General features: G+C 37.4%; 1 protein-coding gene across 7 annotated transcripts in view; it reads left to right on the plus strand.

The window, feature by feature from the left end:
* Eif2ak4 (eukaryotic translation initiation factor 2 alpha kinase 4) overlaps nt 1–15,994 on the plus strand; it is a 106,141-nt gene that overhangs the window by 10,904 nt on the left and 79,243 nt on the right. For 6 of the 7 annotated variants that reach the window (XM_046460788.1, XM_046460790.1, XM_046460789.1 and 3 more), the window contains 4 exons: nt 4,066–4,168; nt 9,725–9,877; nt 14,772–14,852; nt 15,835–15,983. In XM_046460788.1, the coding sequence (XP_046316744.1) occupies nt 4,066–4,168; nt 9,725–9,877; nt 14,772–14,852; nt 15,835–15,983 (486 nt within the window). Of the gene's footprint in view, nt 1–4,065; nt 4,169–9,724; nt 9,878–14,771; nt 14,853–15,834; nt 15,984–15,994 lie in introns of those variants that run through there. The other variant, XM_058584684.1, reaches the window with a different exon arrangement.

Here is a 15,994-nt window from a genome sequence, read left to right on the forward strand (position 1 = left end):
ACTCCCTACAAATACTAATACTTGCTCAGTGACTTGTTTGTTTCTTCTGACATGTTAACATTAATTTATTTAATTCTTCATAAACTAGGAAGAGAACAAATCTTGAAGAAAAGGATAAAAGCTTAGCGACTACTTAAATCACTCATGTACTTAGTTTTAAGGTGTGATTGGCATTGGAAATTAGATCACCTTCTGTGACTGACCTCAATTTTTACGGCCCAAAGAATGTTTAGAGTTGTGGCACTTCTCAGTGTAACTGGTCAGCCATCAATGTGCAAGGCTATCCCCTGCACTGCAGGACCTTTAGCATCCCTGGTCCCTACCCACTAGTGCCAGGAGCATTTGCCAATCATTGAGACAACAATAAAACCTTCATATTTTCTCACACACACACACACACTCACACACACGGCTATATCATCTCTGGTTGAGGATCACTGGTTAGAGCAAAATTATTAGCCATTAGGATTCAAGTGGTCTTATGTATCTATCCCCAGACCTTCATCTGGAAAGACCGATTGACCTGGATGATATTAAGTGGTTTGAATTTACCATACAGGGAACCAGTGAGGGTTTCTGAGAAGGCAAGTGGCAAATAAAAGATGGCAGTGCTTTCTATGGTGGATAAAGAGGTTATTAAGACTATTAAGAGACAGACAGGTCAAAACTGAGCTCTTGCAAGTCAATAACTTTCTTTTGCCCTCAACATTATACTGAGTGTACACATAGTGGGCATATAAAAGATTAATTAATGAAGAAAAGGAATTAAATTTATGAAAGAAAATGAAGACATTGCCTCTCTAGTTGTTTGTTTTGTTTTGGTTTTGTTTGTTTGTTTGTTTTTGTTTCAGGAAGGTTGGTTGTTTCCTAACACCTAATACATGGTGTCTTTCTGACACCGTCCGGGAATCCGGCAATTCAGTTCTGTCATTAGCTATCCATAGTTAGCACAGACCCCGCGGGTTAAGATATCAGTTCAATAAATGATGCCTGTTGCAATTTGCAGTACTTCCTCTGACTTACAAATTTTGGCTATAAATTTGTAGGTTCCTACAGCCTCCTCCTCATGTTTGATAATTTACTAGAATGACTTACAGAACTCAGGAAAATATTTATATTTACCAGCTTATTGTAAAAGATATGACTCTGAAATAGTCAAATGAGAAAGATGCATAGGTGAGGCATGAGGGAGGGGCATGGAGCTTCTGGCCTCTCCATGTATTCATCAACCCACCTGATCCTTGTTATTTCGGGGTTTTATGGAGGTTTTATACTATAAGCATGATCACTTATTTAAATCATTGGCCACTGGTTCTTGAACTCTATTTCCAGCCCTGCTCTCCTCACACTAGTTTGGAGTAGGGTTGAAATTTCTCATCTTGTAGTCCAAATTTGGTTTTTCTGGTAATCAGCCCCTATTCTGACACTATGCAGGCACCCAACAAGAGTCAACCTCATCCACATATAGGCCAGTATAGTTGAAAAGGTTTTTTATGATCAGCTCAAGATGCTCTTCTTACCTCTGTCACCCAGGAGATTCCAAGGGTGATAGGGGCTCTTGCGCCAGGAACTGGGATCAAGGACTCTATATATACTTTTTTTATACATTCATAGACTCAAGAATTCAAAATGTTTACTCTTGACAAATCAAAGAAAAACTTGGGTACTTAAGTGCTAAAATATTAATTGTAGCATTATTTATGAAAGTAGAGAAATTAATTGGAACAGTCTAAATTTTTTAAACAGTTAAAGCAGGCTTTCTCAGCCTTGGCACTTTTGGCATGTCAGCAGGATAATGCTTTTTTTTTTTTTTTTTGGTACCAGGGATTGAACTCAGGGATGCTTAAACACTGAGCCATATCTCCAGCCCTTTTAAAAAATTTTATTTAGAGATGGGTCTCACTGAGTTGCTTAGGGCCTCGCTAAGTTGCTGAGGCTGGCTCTGAACTCACGATCCTCCTGTCAGCCTCTCAAGCCACATGCCACTGTGCTTGGCTTCAGCAGGATAATTCTTTATTGTGAGAGTTATCCTATACATTATAGGATGTTTAATAACATCCCTGACTTCTAGATATAGGGAGTAGATATAGAGATACAGGAAGTACCTTCTTCCCAGGTTGTGACAACCAAAAAAGTCTCCAGATATTGACAGATGTCCACTTAAAGACACAATTGCTCCTGGGTGAGAACTATACTACAGAACTAGTCAGATAAATCTTAATGTATCCACTTAATAAAATATTATGGGATTTTTTTTAACAATAAGGAAGTATTTTTTAAAAATTAAGTGAAAGCCGGGTGTGGTGGTGCACACTTGTAATCCCAGTGGCTTGGGAGGATGAGGCAGGAGGATCACAAGTTCAAAGCCAGTCTCAGCAACTTAGTGAGGCCCTAAGCAACTCAGTGAGATTCTGTCTCTAAGTAAAATACAAAATAGGGCTAGGGATGTGGCTCTGTGGTCGAGTGCCCCTGAGTCCAATCCCTGGTATACCCCGCCAAGAAAAATTAAGTTTTGTATCAACTACATAAAATTATTAGTCATGCAGCAAGGACATAAAACATTAGAAAATGTTAGAGTTTAACTAGTATTAAAGATGACTTTTATACCATTCTATTAATATTATTATACAATGATTGCTTAATTTTTTAAAAAAATAATTATGTAAGGTTTGATTTGGGGGAATATTGTCATCCTTTAAAAATGATGTGGTAAAAGAAAACTTTCTTTTATGCCAAATCATCCTTGAAGCCACTCTGAGAGAGAGAGAATCCTCGGTGGGATGGACTGTACATGGAACCAGGACTGTATGACACTTCTATTCTTTTTCTCAGACTACCATATTCCAGATTTCTGTCTGTCCAGGCAGATAATGATTATAGCAACCTATCATAGTAAATGAAAGATAAGTGTTGAGAGAATGCATAGAAAGGTGAATAGGCGGGGCTGGGGTTGTGGCTCAGTGGTAGAGCGCTCGTCTAGCATGCATGAGGCACTGGGTTCAATCCTCAGCACCACATAAATATAAAATAAAGACATTGTGCCAATCTAAAAAAACCTAAAAAGTAAATATTTTTTAAAAAAAAGGTGAATAGGCAAGACTTTAGTAATCTAAAATGCCAGAATTACTCAGAAATGCTTAATAGGAAGTGATGAATCGTCTTATCTATAAAATTAAATAAATCCTGTTTAATCCTAGACTGTTGTTATTGGATGTTTATTTGTTGGAAATGCAAGGAAACTCAAGGGCTGGTTTGTAATATCCTTAATTAGAAATGTTGACTTAGATGAGCTCTTGGGGATGAGGAGGAGTGTGAATTAGGTGTCCTTGGAATAGGCAGAGTTTCCAGAATGTACATGACTATATTTATTCATGAGCCAGTGAGCGTGTCCTTGTTTACAACCAGAATGTGATTGGGGCACAGCCTGTTGTAGGAGTGCTAGATGGATCACCATGTCTCTGTTTCACCTAGCATTCTTGTTCTGCTTTATGCCAGAGCATGCAAAAGAGTGCGTAGCACTTGAACTCTGGCCATTGAGCTGTCAGGGCTAGGTCAATTGACACTGGATGCAAGCTAGGGTAGAGGATTACCATACAAAAGAGTGCATAGTTAAGTTACTCAGAGTGAGAGCAGAAATGATTAGATTTTTTTCCACAGCAGAAACTCAGATTTGGGGATTAAGGGCAAATCAGAGGCAATCAATAGTAACTGATGTTGGGAAATTTTAATCAGATTAGAAAACTGATATCAGAGACTAAGGAGTTGAGAGATAAGTCTGGGTCTCCTTAGGAAGTAGAGTACCTAACAGCCCAGATTGAAGACTTTGGCCCGCCCACTTCTCCACCAGGTTCAGCTAGTCCTTACTAAGCACTGTGTCAACTGGAGTTGCTGAGATATGGTTGAAATCATTTTGAGATTAAGGAAAGTGTTGGTGGTTACAGGGAGAGATTCAAATACAAGGTCTGTGTAGAACCCTCAGGCCCTCAATTGTGCTGGGAACTAAGTGAATGAGAATGTGAACAGGCTGTTCTTTCTGATGTAACTCCTTTTTCCCCCCCTCTCCAGAGTTCCTGAAATAGAGTTAAAGAATGCCAAAGGTTTGTCAAATGAAAGTGTTAATTTGTTAAAATCCCGCCTAGAGGAACTGGCCAGAAAACATTGTGGGGAGGTAAGTCTTGTTAAGCTAGAATTATAAGAGACAGTAACAATCCCCATGTGCTCACCAGCATTTGCCTTGACTTTGAAACTTTGCCATTGCACCTCAAATCCAATACTGACTAGAATGTTTTGTGTCATCCTGATATCCACACAGAGAGAGTTGTTTATTTGTATTTGTTTAATTTACAGTATTTATGAATTACAAGTTATAGAGTGAGTACAGATGGTACTATTGATGCTTAAGAGTTGTTCTGAAAACAGCTGATGCAAACTTAGGTATACTTTTTTGCATACTTTGGATCTAGTGTCATGAGCACATCTTGACTTGAACTTTTTTTTTTTTTTTTTTTTTTTTAAGAGAGAGAGAGAGAGAATTTTTAGTATTTATTTTTTAGTTTTCGGTGGACACAACATCTTTGTGTGTATGTGGTGCTGAGGATTGAACCCGGGCCGCACTCATGCCAGGCGAGTGCGCTACCGCTTGAGCCACATCCCCAGCCCCTTGACTTGAACTTTTCTGTTGTAAAATATAGAAAAGTGATTTCTGACCAAACTCTGCGACCTCTCCCTTTAGCATATCAGAAAAACTCGTTGTTTTTCTTCTCAATAACTAGTGACATACTCTACTCCTTCAGTGTCTGTTCTGGACCTGAACATTTACAATGAGCTCAGTACTAATTTTTTAATCCTTTGAACATCAGGGTCTAGTTTGAGTTTTCCTTGATGGCAGAACTCTGAGGGCAAGACTAGATGACTCCTGGGGGAGAAGAGTATTGCTGTGTTTTCCTCAGACCAGGACAATTCCATTTTTTTCTGGTTTGTTTGTTTGTTTGGTACTTGGAATTGAACTAGGGTACTTTATAACTGAGCCACATCCCCAGCCCTTTTTATTTTTTATTTTGAGACTAGGTCTCACTAAGTTGCTTAAGGCCTTGCTAAATTGTGCAGATTGGCCTTGAACTTGTGATCCTCCTGTCTCAACCTCCTGAGTCGCTGGGATTATAGGTGTTTGCCCGCATGCCCAGCTCCAGCCAATTCCCTTTAAATATAATTCATCTTTTCCTGACTTGTGTGTAAAATCACTGTTTTTGCAAGATGTTTTGTCAGCTCTCTATCACTATAACAAATAACTCAGATAAATCAATTTATAAAGAGAAAAGGTTTGTTTTGGCTCATAGTTTTGGAGGTTTTAGTCCATGATTGATTGACCCTGTTGCTTTAAGGCTGTGGCCAGGGAGCATGTCATGGTAGACATGCATAGCAAAGCAAAACACTGCTTACCTCATGGTAAGTCAAAGAGAGGAAGTCAAAGAGAGGAAGAAGAAGGGGCTTGGATCCCACTATCTCCTTCCAGGGCACATACATGCCTGATAACCTGAAGACCTCCCTCTGATCCCCACCTCTTAAAGGTTCTGCCACTTCCCAATAAAGCCAAACAGGGACCAGGTCTTTAACACAAGGGTATGTGAGAGACAATCCAGATCCATACTGTACCATTTAAGACAGCTCATGCTTAATTATCACATCTTGTAAAAACTGGTAAGAGTTAAACGAGGACTAGTCCTAGGGCTCAGAGTCTGACAGGCCTATGTTAAAGATAACTATAGGTAACATTCACCCCTTAGAAAGTGACTAGACAGATTTTCACTTATATTCCATAATGTAGTGAGTCATAATGCAGTCTGTGAAGTACCTTTTGGATAATAATAAAATAAAAATTTATCCACTTAAGTTCTTAGTTTTCAAGAACTTCAGTGGTTGATGAGGTACAGAAAGTGATTACAGAACTCCCTGGATCAAAAACTAGGCCTTGGGAATTATTCCAAAGTTCTTTCAAGTGTAAGGTGCTCTAATGTATAATGGAAAAATAATATGATGGAATTATTTTGAAAGTTTAGCTACAGATAATCCTCAGATTTCTTGGTTTTCCGATTTGTAATTTTTTTAAATGTGCCTAAAATTGCCTTAAAAATGCCCAAATTAATCTTTTAATGTTGAGGTAATTATAGATATACTTCCAATTATAAGTAATACAGAAAGAGCCTATATTATTCTCTACCTGCTTTGCCCCAGTGGTAACATTTTGTGACACTCTAGTACAGTATCATACCCAGGATATTGACATTGATACAGTCTAAATGTAAAATTAGTCATCTCCACAAGGATCTTTCATGTTGCCCCTTTGTACTTTCCTTTCATCCTTTCCTTCACTCCTGGCAACCACTGATCTGATTTTTATTTCTATACTTTTGACATTTTAAGAATGTTACATAGGGCTGAGATTGTGGATCAATGGTAGAGCACTTGCCTAGCATGTATGAGGCACTGGGTTCAATTTTCAGCACTGCATATACATAAATAAAATAAAGGTCCATTGACAACTAAAAATTATAAATAATAAAAAAAGAATGTTACATATAGTATGTAATCTTTTGAGATTGGCTTTTTTCTCCTGCATAATTCTCTGATGATCCATCTACATTGTTACATGTATCAGTAGTTGTTACTTCTTACTGCTTAATAGTATTCTGTGTAAGGATGTAACACTTTCTTTAGCCATTCACCAGATGAAAAAAAACTTTTTTTTTCCAGTTTTGAGCTACTGCAAATGAAGTTACTATAAATATTCATATATAGGTGCTACGTGACATATGATGGGGTTAATCCTAATAAACTTATTGTTAAGTTAAAAATGCATTTACTGGGCCAGGGCTGTGGCTCAGTGGTGGAGCACTCGCCTAGCATGTGTAAGGCACTGGATTCGATCCTCGGCACCACATAAAAATAAAGATATTGTGTTCGCCTAAAACTAAAAAATAAATATTAAAAAAAAATGCATTTACTATACCTAACCTACTGAACATCATAGTGTAGCAACACAGTATACTATAGAGTATCTGTAGTTTTCCCTTCTGCCCCATCATATAGCTGGCTGGGAGCTGCATGTGACCATCACTACCCAACATTATAAGAGAGTATCATACCATATATAGCCCAGGAGAAAGAAGATCAAAATGCAGTGGAGCATTATTTAGCCTTAAGAGAAAGAAAATTCTGACATTTGCTATAACACAAAATGAAATAGCTGGTCACAAGACAAACACTGTATGATTTTACTTATATGATTCTTAGATTCATAGAGACAGAAAGTGGTTGCCAGGAATGGAGGGGAGGAAAAATTGGAGAGTTGTTTAATGGGTACAGAGTTTCAGTTTGGAAAGATGAGGAAGTTTTGAAAATCGTTGTTGAAGATGGTAACAACATTGTAAATGCACTTAACATTACTGAATGAATGTAGATTTAATGTTGAAGATGGTAAATATTATGTTGTGTATATTTTGCCACAATTTAAAAAAAATTAGTACTCATCTGAAACACCTCATATATTAAGATTTGAAAGGGTGCCAAGCATGGGAATGTATCCTGCAGATTGCTATTCTTGTTTGTCTAATGTTTGTTTCCACTAAATCTGAAGTACTGGGAAATCTAAAATGCACATAATTCTAAAGAAATTGTTTTTATTTTCAAGTAAAATAGAGTGTAATTAGGTATTAAAGTGTGGCTTAGAGATTCATTGTGGTATGGCACTTGCTGATAACTGGCTATTAAATAATGAGTCATTTAATTATTTGAATGGGAGGAATAGGCACTCCAAAACATGTGTTTTAGCACTTCCACTTGCCTCTGAATCATTTTTAATCTGCATAGCAGCTTTTTGTTCATCAGTCCTATAAAAGTAAATTTAAATGTAACTTAGGCTTTATTTTTTACAATGAGCAAAGTCAAATTCAATATTTTTTACTAATTCATGAAACAAATATTTATTACCTATCTAACATGAGCCAGGCACCATCTCAGCTCTGGTAAGACTACGGTGAGAAAATATTTGACCATGCCGTGAGGGCAGCAGACGGAAAGCAATCTAATGACAGTGTAGTAAATCAGGCTATACTAAGTGCTATGAAGAAAAATTATGGTAAGGGGTCTGGAGCTGGATGGTGAGTAGATAGGTTTGCACAAGGAGCAGGCCTTCAGGAGAGAGAGGTCTCTGGGATCTGAGCAGAGGCCTGAGGCAAAAACCATGAATCATGTAGTATGGAGGGAGGGAGTTTGGAAAGTAGTTATTTTCTTCCTGTCCTATAAACTTTATCAGAGTTATTTGTACAGAAAATGCTAGTAAATTAAAAGAAAGACCCTCCACAGTGTGACTCCTACTCCTTTCTAGTTTGAAAATGGTTTCTCTTTAACATAATAGAAACTACCTGGTTTTTCCAGCTTTCCTTGGAAGAACTTTTCTTAGAAGAACTTATCTCTTAGACTTCAGATTGTTTTTTTCAACTTTATAGCAATATATATCCAGTATATACCACAACTTCTGGTATAAATTTAAAAATGTATTAACTTCACCCGTCAGGAGCTATGGCTTGTTGGCATCTGCTCCATGAGAGAAAATACAGTACCAGACAAACCCACTTTATATTCTCATGTACAGTGACTTCTGCTATTATTGACCACCATGTTAGGTCCATTTAGAAGCTGTTTTTTTTATTATTATTATATGTTTTAAGCATATATAGAACTAAGAAGTTTTAAATTCCTTTATCATAATTGAGAAAAAAAGAAATTTCAGTAATGTGTTTCTCATCTGCAGAAGTTTGAAACTCTTTGCTGTGGGTCTAGAGAAGCAAACAGTGTGAGTGAGGTCTCAGAGCCCCAGATTCTATCCATTTACCAACCTAGGTATGATTATGGCTTAGCCTCAGGTGGGAGCAAGAGTCTTCCTAAGAATGCCCAGAGGGGAAGGGCGGCTTGTTCTTCCTGGCTCTATCTGTGAATGCTTCCCTAAGTGGAGATGAAATACTTTTTTTAAGTATTGACCCTTTATAAGCGAGAAGATAGTGAAGGCTTATATTTGCCTCTGTATACCCAGTAGAATATTTTCAATATCTCATGGACAAATGAAAGTTCTGATGTTAGACATGTGTATTCTCCATGCAATTGTCATTATGTAAACAGGTTTACTAATTGGAAAGGTAGCTTTTGTTTTCATGTAGTTTTAAATATTTTATCAGATTTATTTGTATTGAAAAATATTTCATGGAACTTTTTATACAAAAAATGCCAGTAGGGGCTGGGCTTGTGGCTCAATAGTAGAGCGCTAGCCTAGCACATGCGAGGCACTAGGTTTAATTCTCAGCACCACATTAAATTAAATAAAGAAATAAAGAAAGAAAGAAAATAAAGGTATTGTGTCCAACTATAACTAAAAAAAAAAATTAAAAAAAATAAAGAAAGTAAATGCCAGTAAGTTTCAATAGGCCTACAAAAGAGAAAAGGAGCTTTTTTATTTATCCAGGGGTGATTGTCTTGATTGTAACTCAATGCAGTGAGTCCTTTTTAAGTTTGTCTTGCTGTGATTGCATCAGACACTTAATTCAGAATGTGTGGTAGTGAACTGAATAGCCACATGTCTGATTGCCAGCTTGGTTTGCTGTTTGGTAGCCTCTCCTTTGGGTAGCCTCTCCATATTGGATCATTTGTGGATGCTTTTTGTTGACATGTTTAGGTGATGATATTTGAACTGGCTTACCACGTGCAGTCCTTTCTCAGTGAGCATAACAAGCCCCCTCCCAAGTCTTTCCATGAAGAAATGCTGGAAAGGAGGGCTCAGGAGGAGCAGCAGAGGCTGTTGGAGGCCAAGCGGAAAGAGGAGCAAGAGGTAAGACTCCCCTCTTGGGAGCACATGCCCTACCCTGGAGGCCACCAAGTTTTCTGGGTCATTAGTCTGTCTCTAACTAAAAATGGATCTATAAGTTTTGCTCACTGTTTGACTCAAAAAATGTGGAGGCCCTGAGAGTAACTGAGAAATATTGTGTGGGTCCCTGAGCTGCCTCACAGAAACCTTAGTTCAGATCTAAAAAAGAAAAGACAGAGAAAGGAGGCTGTTTAACCGGGTTTCTTCTTGTGGTCTTCTGAGCTTGCCAAGATGTACACAAACCCACTGAATTTTCCTTGTGAGAGACGGTCTCTCATGCCATGAGGAATCGCAAAATGAAATGAAACTGTTTTTTATGTTCATTAGCTATTTTTTATTTTTCTTAAATCTATTTCCATGAGGTTATTAATTCATTGCTTACTTTAAAAATTTCTTCAAGTCTAAGATAATATATGCCTCTAAATTTCCTTTTTGATTTTAACTCAATTTTCCTTATGCACATTATAAAAAGAGCCTGTTTGGTTTTTTCCCCAGATATTTTCCTAACACGTTTATTGAATAATCATTCTTTATTAAGTGAGTCATAATATTTCCTTGATAGTTTAACTGTTTATCTCTACTAGGTTCTGTTGGTAAATTATCTATTTTGTTCAATCCTTCTGTTTTTTCTTTCCTTGAGTCTTTACTCACCCTGAATTACTTTAGCTATAGAAAGCTAGAATATCTGACAAGCCTGCCTTTCCCCATTCTTTCATATTCTATCTTATTTTTTTCTCAAACATTCTAACCTATTTATTTATTTAGCAGTACTAGAGATTGAACCTAGAGGTGCTCTGTCACTGAGCAATCCCTGGCCCTTTATATTTTGTGACAAGGTCTTGCTAAGTTGCTAATGCTGGCCTTAAACTTGCAATCCTCCTGCCTTAGCCTCCCAAATCCTTTGGGATTACAGGCATGTGCTACCAAATGGTAAATGGCATTTCACCCATTTATCCTTACAGATGAACTGTAGAATTGCTTTTTCAAAGTCAAAACAACAATTAAACCCTCTGGGATTTTTTTTTAATATTTATTTTTTAGTTGTAGTTGGACACAATATTTTATGTAGTGCTGAGGATCGAACCCAGGGCCTCCCATGTGCTAGGCGAGCGCTCTACCGCTGAGCCACAATCCCAGCTCACCCTCTGGGATTTTGACTGAAATTATACTAAATTTATATATTTATTTAGGAAGAATTGACATCTTGACAATATTCAGACTTCCCATCTACATTTATTTTTATCTCTTCATGAAGTGTTCTTTTTTTTTATCCCTGTAGATAGTACTACTACTTACAGTTGCTTCTGTTGATTCTTTTTTTTAAATTTTTTATTGTTGGTTGTTCAAAACATTACATAGTTCTTGATATATCATATTTCACACTTTGATTCAAGTGGGTTATGAGCTCCCATTTTTACCCCATATACAGATTGCAGAATCACATCAGTTACACATCCATTGATTTACATATTACCATACTAGTGTCTGTTGTGTTCTGCTGCCTTTCCTATCCTCTACTATCCCCCCTCCCCTCCCCTCTTCTCTCTCTGCCCCCTCTACTGTCATTCATTTGTCCCCCTTGTATTATTTTTCCCTTTCCCCTCACTTCCTCTTGTATGTACTTTTGTATAACCCTGAGGGTCTCCTTCCATTTCCATGCAGTTTCCCTTCTCTCTCCCCTTCCCTCCCACCTCTCATCCCTGTTTAATGTTAATCTTCTTCTCATGCTCTTCGACCCTACTCTGTTCTTAGTTACTCTCCTTATATCAAAGAAGACATTTGGCATTTGTTTTTTAGGGATTGGCTAGCTTCACTTACCATAATCTGCTCTAATGCCATCCATTTCCCTGCAAATTCTATGATTTTGTCATTTTTTTAATGCAGAGTAATACTCCATTGTGTATAAATGCCACATTTTTTTTATCCATTCGTCTATTGAAGGGCATCTAGGTTGGTTCCACAGTCTTGCTATTGTGAACTGTGCTGCTATGAACATCGATGTAGCAGTGTCCCTATAGCATGCTCTTTTTAGGTCTTTAGGGAATAGACCAAGAAGGGGAATAGCTGGGTCAAATGGTGGCTCCATTCCCAGCTTTCCAAGAAATCTCCATACTGCTTTCCAAATTGGCTGCACCAATTTGCAGTCCCACCAGCAATGTACAAGTGTACCCTTTTCCCCACATCCTCGCCAGCACTTGTTGTTGTTTGACTTCATAATGGCTGCCAATCTTACTGGAGTGAGATGGTATCTTAGGGTGGTTTTGATTTGCATTTCTCTGACTGCTAGAGATGGTGAGCATTTTTTCATGTACTTGTTGATTGATTGTGTGTCCTCCTCTGAGAAGTGTCTGTTCAGGTCCTTGGCCCATTTGTTGATTGGGTTGTTTGTTATTTTATTGTCTAATTTTTTGAGTTCTTTGTATACTCTGGATATTAGGGCTCTATCTGAAGTGTGAGGAGTAAAGATTTGTTCCCAGGATGTAGGCTCCCTATTTACCTCTCTTATTGTTTCTTTTGCTGAGAAAAAACTTTTTTGTTTGAGTAAGTCCCATTTGTTGATTCTAGTTATTAACTTTTGTGCTATGGGTGTCCTATTGAGGAATTTGGAGCCCGACCCCACAGTATGTAGATCGTAGCCCACTTTTTCTTCTATCAGACGGCGCGTCTCTGATTTGATATCAAGCTCCTTGATCCATTTTGAATTAACTTTTGTGCATGGCGAGAGAAAGGGATTCAGTTTCATTTTGTTGCATATGGATTTCCAGTTTTCCCAGCACCATTTGTTGAAGATGCTATCCTTCCTCCATTGCATGCTTTTAGCCCCTTTATCAAATATAAGATAGTTGTAGTTTTGTGGATTGGTTTCTGTGTCCTCTATTCTGTACCATTGGTCCACCCGCCTGTTTTGGTACCAGTACCATGCTGTTTTTGTTACTATTGCTCTGTAGTATAGTTTGAAGTCTGGTATCGCTATACCGCCTGATTCACACTTCCTGCTTAGCATTGTTTTTGCTATTCTGGGTCTTTTATTTTTCCATACGAATTTCATGATTGCTTTCTCTATTTCTACAAGAAATGCCGTTGGGATTTTGATTGGCATTGCATTAAACCTATAGAGAACTTTTGGTAATATCGCCATTTTGATGATGTTAGTTCTGCCTATCCATGAACAGGGTATATTTTTCCATCTTCTAAGATCTTCTTCTATTTCTCTCTTTAGGGTTCTGTAGTTTTCATTGTATAAGTCTTTCACCTCTTTTGTTAGGTTGATTCCCAAGTATTTTATTTTTTTTGAAGATACTGTGAATGGAGTGGTTGTCCTCATTTCCATTTCAGAGGATTTGTCGCTGATATACAGGAATGCCTTTGATTTATGCGTGTTGATTTTATATCCTGCCACTTTGCTGAATTCATTTATTAGCTCTAATAGTTTCTTTGTAGACCCTTTTGGGTCTGCTAGGTATAGAATCATGTCACCTGCAAATAGTGATAATTTAAGTTCTTCTTTTCCTATTTTTATGCCTTTAATTTCTTTCGTCTGTCTAATTGCTCTGGCCAGTGTTTCGAGAACTATGTTGAACAGAAGTGGTGAGAGAGGGCATCCCTGTCTTGTTCCAGATTTTAGAGGGAATGCCTTCAATTTTTCTCCATTCAGAATGATGCTAGCCTGAGGCTTAGCATAGATTGCTTTTACAATATTGAGGTATGTTCCTGTTATCCCTAGTTTTTCTAGAGTTTTGAACATAAAGGGATGCTGTACTTTGTCGAATGCTTTTTCCGCATCTATCGAGATGATCATATGGTTCTTATTTTTAAGTCTATTGATGTGGTGAATAACATTTATTGATTTCCGTATATTGAACCAGCCTTGCATCCCAGGGATGAATCCTACTTGATCATGGTGCACAATTTTTTTGATATGTTTTTGTATCCGAGCTTCTGTTGATTCTTGTGTCTAGCTCTTTTTTTGTTTTTCTGCTTCATTCTGAACTTATGTAATCACTGCCTCTTTGTGGGTTCCTCTATTTTTTTACTGATGATCTCCTATTAAATTGTGTAGCCTGGTCATCATTTAAAGTTTACAGTTCCATATTATTTGAGGATAGTGGATATTTAGCTAACAGTTTTGTTTTGGTATGCTGCTATAACTATCTATTAGTTCTTATTACTATTTTAGTTTATGGTGTCTTGGTACTTTTTTTATATATTTTTTTAGTTGTTAATGGACCTTTATTTTTATGTGGTGCTGAGAATCAAACCCAGTGCCTCACACATGCTAGGCAAGTGCTCTACCACTGAGCTACACCCCCAGCCCTGTCTTGGTACTTTTGATACTTATACTCTGGAATTTTAGGGAATTAACAAAAAAGAATGGATATCAAAATATCACTTTTTATACCAAAAGACTTATGAAAAATGCAGGTACAGGTCTATGGCCAGTGCGTGTGGTGCCTGGTATTGAGGACAGCTCAACCCACCTCTGGCAAGCCAGCCCCAGACCCTAGGGCAGAGACAGCCACAGTTCTTGTACCCTACAGATAGGCAGATATAAGAGGTGGGGAGATGGGAGAATTCAGCAGCGTTGCCATAGTGAAAGTCCCTCCATATGAAGAGGTAAAGAATGGAAAATAATACTCTCCTCACACAGTCTTAAAACCTCAGCTAGGAAGCTAATTGCTTAAGAACTCAGACAAAACTGATGGACCTGCATTTTGTACTAAAGTTCTCTATATTCAGGTCTCTTAGAAGAAAAGGGCTTAAGTATATTGAAATTCAAGCCAGAATTCTATAGTTTTAGAATTGACACATAGTATGTATTTTAGAGTTTGGTGTCTGATGGTGCTTTTATTTATTTCAGAAGCGTGAAATCCTTCATGAGATTCAGAGAAGGAAAGAAGAGATAAAAGAAGAGAAAAAAAGGAAGGAAATGGCTAAGCAGGTACTCTATCAGTTCTGCTACACTAAGATAATCTACATTTTGCTAAACATAAAAAGGTTTTATTTCCATTGATGTTATTTTTTTCCTTTCATATTTCTATCAGTAGTAAAGCTTAGAAAAAAAATCCCCAAAGTTAAATGTATTGTATATTTTCGATTCTCCAAATAGGTGGCAGAATTTTAAGTTATGTCATCTGTAAGTGATTTAAGCTTTTAGGGTTACACTAATTTATAAAATGAGTCAAGGAAGAGGAGATTGAAGCTTTGTTAATTAACCCGGACTGGAATTCTTAATACCTAGAAAATATTTGTTCATACTGAAGAGTGAATGGAAACAATATGCATGTTTTAGAGATTTCATTCAATGGTGGAAAAGAATGATGTGACAAAACAGGTTTAAAAGTCAGTGGTAAAAAAGGATAAAGTGCTTTTTCTTTATTTTCCCTGATTCCAGCTCAGTCCCAAAGAACAAGGTATACATGTTTACAGAAGTCCAGAGAAAATTTTGCTCATTCTCTCAAACAGAATTAATAATGCCTTTCTGTTTCATGTAATTATTCCCACAAACAGATGTACTGCCTATGTGAAAGTAGAAAGCTGAGCACAAGTTAAGATGTTTGTTTTCCACCAACTCTCTCATCCTGTGTCTGATCTGTCTTCCTGTCAGCCACTCTGCATTCTCTTTGAATCCCCTCTTCTTCTGTTCATCTCCTTTTGTCCCTCTGCCTAATTTTTTATGTTTATTCTAAAATTGTAAACATTTTCATTTATAAAATTCTCTTGAAACTATAACCTGGGCTTCAGATCTTGACTCAGTACATATTTGGGCATTAAACTTTTAAAAGTTGAGTTCAGCTTTATTACACTTGTAAGCACTAAGCTTAAATAAAATTTGCATTCTATACTGAATTGCTAATACCATACCATGCTTGTTTTACACATATGACTTACATCTAAAATAGGTTATGCTTTTCTTTTTCTAGGAACGTTTGGAAATTGCTAGTTTGTCAAACCAAGACCATACCTCTAAGAAAGACCCCGGAGGACACAGAACAGCTGCCTTGCTACATGGAGGCTCTCCTGATTTTGTAGGAAATGGTAAACACCGTACAAACTCTTCAGGAAGATCTAGGTAAGTCCCTG

The sequence above is a fragment of the Marmota monax genome, unplaced genomic scaffold (assembly GCF_021218885.2).
Source record: "Marmota monax isolate L192 unplaced genomic scaffold, Marmota_monax_Labrador192_F-V1.1 WCK01_AAM20220418_F8-fsc00001, whole genome shotgun sequence".
Lineage (NCBI taxonomy): Eukaryota > Metazoa > Chordata > Mammalia > Rodentia > Sciuridae > Marmota > Marmota monax.